The following is a 10,013-nucleotide window of genomic DNA, read 5'->3' on the forward strand; positions in this document are numbered from 1 at the left end:
AATTTTCTTCTCGTTTTACAGCAGTCTAAAGAGGCATTTTTAAAGGAAGAAAAGGTCAAAGCCTTTTTATCTCTGCCCGTCTTTGGCATTCACAATTGACCCAAGTTGTTAAAACTCAATTTTCTGCAGTTCTGTTTAAAACATAAAACCTTTTGCTTTCTATTTGGATTTTTCTTTATTCATTGCTTGAGCTTCCTGAGGTCCTTTAAAACTGAAATGAAGCTCTCTAAACTGTGAGGAGATTGCTTGTTAGTGGAGCAAATACAATACTGCAACCAACCACAAATACTGACTTAACATAGAATCGATTTCTCCTTTAAAAAACATTAAATCCCCTGTTTGGCTGGGATATTGGTAATCTTAGTGGAAATCAAACCAGGAATTTGAAAACTACAGCACGGAAACAAAGCCCCATCTTTTAAAGCAGGCCGTTTCCTCCACATTGCAGAACTTAATACAAGGGATAAAAGAGACAACAGAGGGAGTGAGACGTGTAAAACTGTTCAGAGAAACACTGTCTCCACTGAGGCCAGGGGCGACATTCCCGTCGCGGCTTGCGCGGCGCCGGGGAGCAGCCCGGGCCGGGGGTGCGCTGGGAGCGCCCGGGGCACCGCGGCTGCCGGCCCGGCGTAGCCGCCCCCGGGGTCCGGCCCGTTTGGCAGCGTCGCGGGCGAGGGAGCCGCGGAGAGCCCTTCTCCCTGCCGCGGAGAGGCGGGCAGGCTGGCGCTGGGGGGCACCGGGGCGCCGGGGGTCCGGGGGTCCGGGACTGCGCCCGCCCGGGGAAGCACCGGCGGGGCCGGGCGGGGAAGGGCGCGTCTCGCCACCCCGTGCCCGCCGCGGGGATTTGCGCTCCCGAAGTTCCCGCCGCTCCCGCCGCAAGCGGCACCGACACGGGGCGGCTGCGGCACCTCGCAGCCCCCGACGCGGGCTCGGGGGCTGAGCCCCTCTGCTCCCGCCACCCCTCGCCCTGCAGGGCGGCGGCGGGAGGCGGATGGAGGGGCCATGGGAGCTGCACCCCTCTTGCCGCCTTGCTGATGCGGCTCTGGGTGGGCCCTGCCTCGAGGTGCCGGGGCTCTTGGCGGAGTCGGGCTGCCCCTGTCCCGCAGTCACGCTCCATCCCCCCGGGGCGCAGGGACGGACCCCGCCCGGTCTGCCGTGCGGGGCCGGAGGGCGGCCAGGCTTCCCCAGCGGGGAGTTTGCAGGAAGGTTCGCAAAGGAAAAAAAAAAAAAAAAAAAAAAAAATTAAAAGGGCAAAACGTGCAGAAACGCACTTGCAGGAGTCGGCGGGAGAAGGGGGAGGAGACGGCGAGAGGAGCAAACGCCGCTGCGCGGCAGCTCTGCTCCGCACCGAGGCGCGTCGTCCCCTACCGGCGCGGCCGCGCTCTGCGGTCCGGCCCCGCTCCCGCCCCGGCCCCGGGGTGCCCGGCGGCTCTGCCCAGCCTGCACCCCCGGCGGGTGGGGTTCCCAAAGTCACGGGATATCCGAGCATTCGGGAGACGTTTCGGCTCCCTAATCGCTGCAGGCTGGCTCTTCTGACACTCCGGCACTTCAGGACTATATAGGACACACGTGGTTAGGAGTGATCAAAGAGGAGATAAGATCAAAGATCACTTTAATTGCGAAAATGAGGTCAAAGACAACTTTCAGAAAATCAGCTATGTATCTGAGGCTGTTAAAAGCACTATTGTCATTTAATGTAAGCGGTTGAAGTTCAGAAATGACTGGGCACTTACATTCACGTGACGCACAGAGTTAACATTCCCTTTTACCTACAGGTAACACAGATTACACAAAAATAAACAGGAAAATATATATATATATATTTGGTCAAGCATTCATTTCAGGCAGCCTGTCGCAGAGGTATGCGGCAGCCGGCCCAGTGCCAGTGCCTGGCCGGCCCGGCGCCATCCCTCCCCGGCCCGAGAGCGGCCCCAGGCCCCGGCCGCGGCCGGCGGGAGAGCCCGGGGCACGGCGGGCAAGGGGCAGGGGGGGCTGCGCGGCGGGCAAGGCTGTGCTGCTGCCCTGCTCCAGTCCCGGGCTGAGCGGGGAAGGAGAAGCACACCGGGTTTCCTGGGGCCAAGCAGCTGGAATTGACGGGAGAGGAGGGACCCTCTGCGGGGAGAAGGCTTGCGGAGCCGCCGCGGGGACCAGCCAGGCCATGCTTGGCTCTCCCTGCCCATGGCATCGCAGTTACACTGCCTGCTTCTGGCCGCAGCTCTCAGCTTGCGAGAAGGGTCCTGCTTCCCCTCGCCGGGGTTGGCCCGGGGGAGAAGGGAGCCTGCCCGTTCCCAGCCTGCGCCCAGATGCCGTTTTCGCCACCTGCGGCTGCCGCCGGAGGATGCTCTCGGCCCCTCCCCTTCTGCCACGGAGCACATGGCAATGTTTTGGTTGATCGGTTTGGTTCGTTTTGCTGTTGTTTGCGGTTTTTGTTGTTTGTTTGTTGTTTCCCGAGCAAAATGTGCCGCGGCTGGCTGCCTCCGAAGCAACCGCAAGGTCTCCGGAGAAACTTTCAAGCGGCTTAGGAAAAAAAAAAAAAAAAAGAAACGCTACTTCGCAGACTGCTTAAACTCCCTGTGCCGCTGCGTGCGCGGTGAACTCAGGGACAGTCGCACAGCGCCGAGCCTTTCCTTGGTGGGAAACCCTCGGTCAAAGGCATTTTAAAAATATGTATCTCCATATAATGAGGCGTGCGGTTGGGGTTTAAGCCCCATCACCTCTCTGCGCTGCCAGGAAGGGAAGCCAGATGAACTGGAAGGTCCTAGCATAGCAGGAGAGCTGTTAGACACACGTAATGCAGACGGGGATGCTGCTGTAGGTACCTTGCAAGGTACCACACGGTCGCTTTTCCCCGAAGAAAATCCCCTTTGTGGTTTCACAGCCCGGGAAGCGACGAGCTCAAAGCCCCTTCCTCCGCTCGGGGCGTCGCCTTCAGCCTCCATACTCACGCTGCCGGGCGGAGGTCGGACTCTGAGCCCCTCGCCGTCTCCTTGTAAATCCAAGGAGAACCCCCGGCACGGCGGTTTTCTGCATAGGGTGGTTTATTTTTACCGATGCTACTCGGGCAGACACTGTGGTTTACAGTGACCACAAGCAACGATCTGCAAACCCTAAATCTACCCGGAAGGATGGAAGGGGGGGAGGAAGGGAGGAAGGGACGGCGGCGGGAGCGCCGGCGCCCGGCAGCGGAGCCCCGGCGAGGCCAGGCGAGGCGACGGGGGCCGCGGAGCCCTCCCGGGCTGGGCGTCCCCCCGCCATCCCCTGGAGCCCTGCCCTGCCCTGCCCTGCCCTGCCTCCCCCCGCGGGGCTTGTCCGACAGGCGAAGGAGCGAGAGACTCGGGCGCTCTGCGGAGGAGGGTCCCCGAGCCCCCCGCCCTTCTGCCGAGCGGGGGGGACACTGCGGCGGGGGCCAGGCGGATGGAGCGAGTGGCAGGACCCCGCTGCCCCGTCCGGCAGCGGCGGGCTTCACTGCCTGCAAAATTTGCACTTGATAATTTTCTTAAAAGCACTTTGGAAGTCTTTGTTGAAATAGGCATAGATGATGGGGTTGAGGAGGGAGTTGGAGTAGCCCAGCCAGTTGATGACTGCCCCCAGCCACTCGGGCATGTAGCACTTACTGTCACAAAAGGGCAGGACCAGCGCCACGATGAAGAACGGCAGCCAGCAGAGGATGAAGGTGCCCATAATGATGCCCAGGGTCTTGACAGTCTTCCTCTCCCGGGACAGAGCCATCCTCCGCTTGGCCTCCGTGTTCTTCTCGTTGCGCCTCTCGAAGGAGGGGGGTGGCGGGGAGCCGCACGCCTCGCTGGGCAGCGGCAGATGCGTCTTGGAGGAGCTGTGGCAGCGCTGGACCTCGATGATCTCCAGGGCGGCCCCGTCCTCGCCCTGCCGCACCGCGCCGTTGACACAGGCACCGGGCTTGGGCTCCACAGTCCGCCGCCAGCCCTTGCCGGGCTCCCCGTTGCTTTTCTTCTGCAGGGCGGCCGGGGAGAGGGTGAGGCAGGTGTCGGCGATTTTCTTTTTCTCCACTTTCTTGACGGTCTTGCGGATCCTGAAGCGGGCCGCCTTGAAGATGCGGCCGTAGAGCACCAGCATGAGGAGAAGCGGGATGTAGAAGGCGCCGAAGGTGGAGTAGATGGTGTACCCGTGGTCCTTGCTGATGGTGCAGGCGTCGGGGTCCGAGCGGTCCTCGGGCGTTCTCCAGCCCAGCATAGGCGGGATGGATATCAAGAAGCCGATGAGCCAGGTCAGGCTGATAAGCGCGGCGGCCCGCCGGGGAGTCCGCTTGTTGACATAGTCGATGGGGTCCGTGATGGCCCAGTACCTGTCCAAGGCGATGGCGCACAGGTGCAGGATGGAAGAGGTGCAGCACAGCACGTCCAGCGAGATGAAGATGTCGCAGGTGACTTGCCCCAGCGTCCACTTGTTCAGCACCTGGTAGAGAGCCGCCATGGGCAGCACCAGCACGGACACCATGAGGTCGGTGACGGCCAGCGAGCCGATGAGATAGTTGGCCACGGTTTGCAGGGAGCGCTCCAGGGCGATGGCCGCGATCACGCAGGCGTTGCCACTCACGGCGCACAGGATGAGCGTGCCCAGGAGCAGGGAGGTGAGCAGCTGGTAGCCCAGGGTCACCTCGGCGAGGCCGGGGCCGCCTGCCCCCTCGGGGGACCGCTCTGGGGAGGTAGTGTTGTTGGCCACATCCATGCCGGGCGGGGGGGGGGTCTCTTCAGGAGACGGGCATGGGAAGAGGCGCCGGTCACTTGTGCGCTCCCCTGGCAGGAGGCATCGCCGCCCCGTGCGCTTTGGCCACGCCGGGCACCCCCCCGCTCCGCCACCCCTCCCTCCCCTATATAGCGCGGCGGGGGGCGGCCGAGGCTCGGAGGACGGCGGCTGGCGGAGCCGCCCCGCGCCCGCCCATCCCCGCCGCCTCTGCCCAGCGCGCAGCCCCGGGCGGCGGGGGCGGCCCTCCCGCCGCCGCTCGCCGAGCTGCTGCCCCTCGCTCCGCCGCTCTCCCGCGCCGCTCCTTCCTGCTCTGCCTCTCCGCTCTCCCCTCACTTTCTCCCTCCCTCCTTCCCCTCCCCTTCCGTCCCCCCTTTCATCCCGCCTTCCGCGGCGGCGGGGGAAAGGGCGGGGGGGGGGGGGGGAGTCCTCGCTGGGTCGCCATCGTCCCCCGGCGCCGCTGGCAGACCGGGCGGGCGGGCGCCGGTGTCCGTCACCGCCAGCCGCCCCCTCACCGCTGGGACGACACCGTAGAGAAACCCACCAGGACTCCCCCCTCCCCCTCCAGATCTCCTCCCCGCAGCTCCGCCCCGGGCAGCGGGGGCTTTGGGCTTCCCCTCGGGAGCGGCGCCAGGAGCTTGTGCGGCGTGTGCGACGCCGGGGGGGGGGGCTTCCAGTGGCCGGGCACTGACGGGCTGGGGCGGGTGGCACCGCACGCCCCGGGGCTGCCGGCGGACGGGGGGGTCCGGGGGTGCTTATCGCCACCTGCAGGCAGGCGGCGGCGGCCCGAGGACGCGGCGCTCGGTGGGGGGAGGTTCGGCCGGGCACCCCTGGCCGCGGGGCCGGCGGGACTTTCTGCGGGTCTGCATCCCCGCCCCCTGTCCGGCCGCCGCGCCGGCCCCAGCGAGCACCGTGCCGCCGGGGTTGCCCGCGGAGCAGCGGTGTCTCCCACGGGTGTCTCGGGAGGGGCTGCTGCACAGCCCCGTGCTGGGCAGGGCTCCCGCTCAGTCGCTGAGAAGTGCTGCGGCGGTGACAGTCCCGTCCGTGATGATTCGTGCCCTCGCCCCGGCGTCCTGCCGCGGGGAGGACGGCCGCTGCCGTCGGGGGCTCCGCGCCAGTGCGCGGCTCCCCGCTGTCCAGTTCCCCGCAGAAGGAAAGACGGGCATCGCCCCCCAGCCCTCCCGAGGCGGGAATGACAGCTCAACACGCCACTGAAATCACTGTCCTCTCGAGACAACAACAAAAAGGAAAAAAAGAGAAATAAACCGCGTTACAGTTCCTTCTGACGGGAGGGGGAAAGGCCGAGTCTGAAAGTGAAATGAGAAAAATGTCTCTGGGAACAATCTTGAATAAAAAAATGTCAGATTGGCAAATCATAATTAAATCAGTTAATACCCAGGAAATAGAACAAACAATCTCAAACCTGGGAAGCATCTGTCATTTAAAGAAAAAACCAAAACAAAACACGGTGTTATTGACAGGCTTAACTCTGTCCGTGAAAGGTAAAAGGAAGTCCTCTGACATAACTTCTGTGGTAGGCTTTCTACTATCTTGTGGCTCAGTACTTTTAACGATGTGAGATCTTTCACCTTGCTTTGTAATTGTGCCATGCAAGCTCAGAAAACACAGAAAGCCAAGTAAGTAATTGCTTAACAGGAAGATTTGCCAGATTCTACCTTAATCAAACTTGAGATGAGGATCACAGAGCCTGACTTGCGTGCGCCCAGGATCCTCATCTTCTCTCAGTCAGCACTTAAAAATAAGGCTGAGTTCACAACTTCACAACATTTGGACAGATTTCAGCCAGTTCCTCTTTACGAGGGGACCAGGCTATATTTCTCTGCCTCCAGGCTTGTGATCTTTACTACAAATGATCAAGGCGCAGAGATGCGCTGGGTAAGCAGAGAAGAGCTGCATCCCTGCAAGCGCATTGTGTTTGTCGATGGTACTAACATTTACATTCTCTGTGCCCTATTGAATGAAGACTTACACCGTTGACACACAACCAAAACAAAACGTGATCGATATTTAAGTATGCTTTGTACCTTCACTATCAAAACCTAGTATTTTTTTAATGTCTCCTCAAATGCACGGCACGGTTGGCTTCTAAGCAGCTGCCTATCTAAAGATCCTTTCCCTTCAGTGAAATCAAAGTTTGTGCTTCTTGCAGTTTAGAGCCAGCCTGATGCAATGAAGAAAGTGTAAGTCTGGGAGGTAGGGAAATCTCAAGGAGATTGTCCCAGCTTTCTTGCATGGTGGTGGGCAAGTCATTAGCCTAATTAGATTAGATTAGATTGAAATTAGAGTTTCAAAGACACGGGGGATGCGGATTTTAGGAGTTCACGAAGGACTCTTGGGAAGAATGTTTCCAGAGGTGTTTTGCGCTCATAGGGCCAAGGGAAGTCGATCCCAGACACTTTTTTCCCGAGAAATTCCAGTGGGGAAAAGTCGTCAGGGTCCTTCTTCAATTGAAATCTTTTAAATCGGCTTTATTTTTTGAATTTATTTTTTTTTCAGAGACTGAAAGTCATTTCACTCAATTAAATTGAGAAGCAATTTAGGCAACCATGGAGGGAAGGGAGAGAGTAGGAGGTGGAAGATGTAGAGAAACGGAAAACTCAACTCTTTTGATGTGATAGTGTCTTTAATCCTACTAAGCATTTAAACAGCAAAATGCCGGTTAAACTTTCAAGCAACTAAATGATGTGCTAATGTCTTTAGATAACCTAAGTGAAGTACCTAGGGAAATTCTTTAAGAAAAGCCATAGCCTCATAAAATCCAAGCTGACTTGAGAGTAAATGAGACCTTAACACCGCACAACCTTAAAAAGTCCAATTAAAATATTAATGTTATTCAGTTATGACACAGCTGCAGCAAAGAGGTTCCTCAGTAAGTACGAAAAGAAAAAGCATTAACAACTGGCAGAAGATGCTTTCCTGAGCAGTTTCATTCTACACATTTCAAAAAAAGGGAGAGCTACATATTCTTGATGCTCTCAGTTTATGACTGTATTGTATATTTGCCAAAGTAAAACAGAAATGCTACAATTTGATTGCAGCATTTTGTTCATGTGTTTGCATATTACATTTGGTTTGAAAAGGATTTGGGTCTTGGGTTTTTTTCACTATTCACCAGAATAAGATGCAGCATTTGTGTTATTCGAGAAATTATATTCCAGTAATGGTTTCAAAATGAATGGGCTTTAGTAGGGAACTAAGGAAATTAACGATTTCAGTTCACTGAAACTGATCCAGTATGTGCAGTTTTCTGTGGGAGAAGTTCCAAACAGGTGGAAGAAAGATGTGCCAGGAGACAACCTTCCAACTGCAGCCTTCTTGAATTTTCTCATTAGGCATCTTGGAAATAAAGCCAAAAGGAATTAACACTACTCTGTTCAAAACCTTCTGAAGAGCAGCTGTAACTTTAAAACACAGAAAAACAAACAAGAATTTCATGACTGAAGTGACTGTATCATTGAAACACATCCTTTTCGCACATGCACACGCATTTAACTATGAGATCCACTTCAGGATAACTGCTCCCACCTTTTATAAAGCACAATGTTTCACAGCACTTTAACAAATTTAAGCTTTGTACTATTAACAAAAAAAAAAAAAAAAGGGGGTGGGGGGGGAATGGACAGAAATGTTAAGGCCATTGCTACTGTTGTAGCTGCATAGCTCTCAGCCAAACTGCTCTGAATCAAAATGAGTCCAAATTTGGCAGTCTGTTTAGCCCTGCTTTGTGGACAAGATGAACCAGCCAGGAATCTAGGTGACTTTCAGTACTAGTAGCGGAACTGTTCCCTGTGTCCTACCTCTAATTATGGCCAGTTTGCGAAGCCCCACGCATCCAACCCATATGTATGAAGAGGGGGGAAAATCCCTCTTCAATCCTACAATTAGTCTGCTCAGAATCAAGACACTAAAATTTCAGTGCAATATCACAATAAGGAAGCCTAAATTTCCAACTTCTGGATTACCTTTGTGCCACTTCAGTATTGTTTCCCTTTTGGGGCACAGAGGTGGGCTGGCTAGTCCTATTCAGCCAGCTCAGAGCTGGCGAGCAGTGGCCCACTAGGAGCGGTGTAGCACTGAGACAGTTGCTCTGTAAGAATTATCTCAGGTCTAACAGAGGTAACATCAGCACAGCACTCACCTTCAGGGCTCAGTTAGATCCTGCAAGGTACTGCGGTGTCTCTTAACCGGCTCCTTAACACTCCCCGTCCTGCAAACACAGAACAGTTACACCCAAGGTCAGGCCTGTAAAGATCTGCTAGCTCTGGTGCCAATCATGCCAAAGCAGCATTGATGCTTCATGGCTTTAAAGGGTCTTGGCAGTGGTACAGCTGGGTTCACATGTTGCTAATTCAGCTTCTGGTGGCTCTGCACTGAACCCACTGAGTTTTCTGTTCTCTCTTCATTGCATAGTTAGAGCCAGATCAATAATCTGGGCTCAATAACCCAGAGGAATAACCTGGAAAATGCAGGAATAACCACCATCTCAGAATGCTGGAGTGCCTGTCTACTATGTTATTAACCATAATTTCCATTGCCTGAGATATCCCAGTTGCCACCATCATCCTAGACAATGGTGAGATGACTACAAGTCCCACTGTCCTCATTCTATTCAGCTGCCTTATCACAACTCTCATGTTCATCATTTTTATTAAGACCAGAAATAAATTTTTTAGATACACAAGTATTTATTTGCTACTTCTGCCTTTCTCTGCCAAGAGCTTACAGTAGTAACTAAAATTAGAGCATCACTCAGCATAACCCACAAAAGGGGACAATTCATTCCACCTCACATTCTTAGAAGTAATAGAAGAGTAGGTAAATATTTCATCCAAAATTAATAAATGTTATGTATACTCAAGCAGCATAACTGAGGTGAAACTGTTACTAGTGATGCCTGCTATCAAAATCATGGGGCAGCTTTTATGCAAGTCTAGGAGTTTAAGATGAAGTTTGAAAGATGTTCACTTTAATATTATTCCTCTGTGAAGGAAAGAGACTTTCAAGCATATTCGTTCAAACATAAGTTTTCATAAGTTTATAGAAACTTCTCATGATTTTGACATTCTCGGAAAACTCAACTTTAAAACTAAAATTTTTGTGTTGCTCCTTCTGTACACAGTGCAGCTGTGATGCAGAAAGAGCTAGAAGATTGTCTCTTAACCATTTGTGCATTTTCTTGATACTTAAGCTGCTAAGCATGGATTTGATCCCAGAGAAACTCTGGGAAAATCTACTTAGTCAACTCTAATCATGCTGTGGAGAACAACACAATG

General features: G+C 54.8%; 1 protein-coding gene across 1 annotated transcript; it reads right to left on the reverse strand.

Moving 5' to 3' along the window:
- Positions 1-1,594: 1,594 nt before the first annotated feature.
- HTR1A (5-hydroxytryptamine receptor 1A) lies at positions 1,595-4,704 on the reverse strand. The gene has a single exon (XM_074855728.1). It carries the CDS (start codon positions 4,702-4,704, stop codon positions 3,463-3,465), a length of 1,242 nt encoding a protein of 413 aa, XP_074711829.1. The 3' UTR covers positions 1,595-3,462.
- Between the last annotated feature and the right edge of the window lie 5,309 nt (positions 4,705-10,013).

Source organism: Strix uralensis, chromosome Z, assembly GCF_047716275.1.
Source record: "Strix uralensis isolate ZFMK-TIS-50842 chromosome Z, bStrUra1, whole genome shotgun sequence".
Taxonomy (NCBI): domain Eukaryota; kingdom Metazoa; phylum Chordata; class Aves; order Strigiformes; family Strigidae; genus Strix; species Strix uralensis.

Coding starts and splice junctions, on each gene's coding strand:
- HTR1A (XM_074855728.1), bottom strand. CDS start 4,704: ATGGATGTGGCCAACAACACTACCTCCCCAGAGCGGTCCCCCGAGGGG.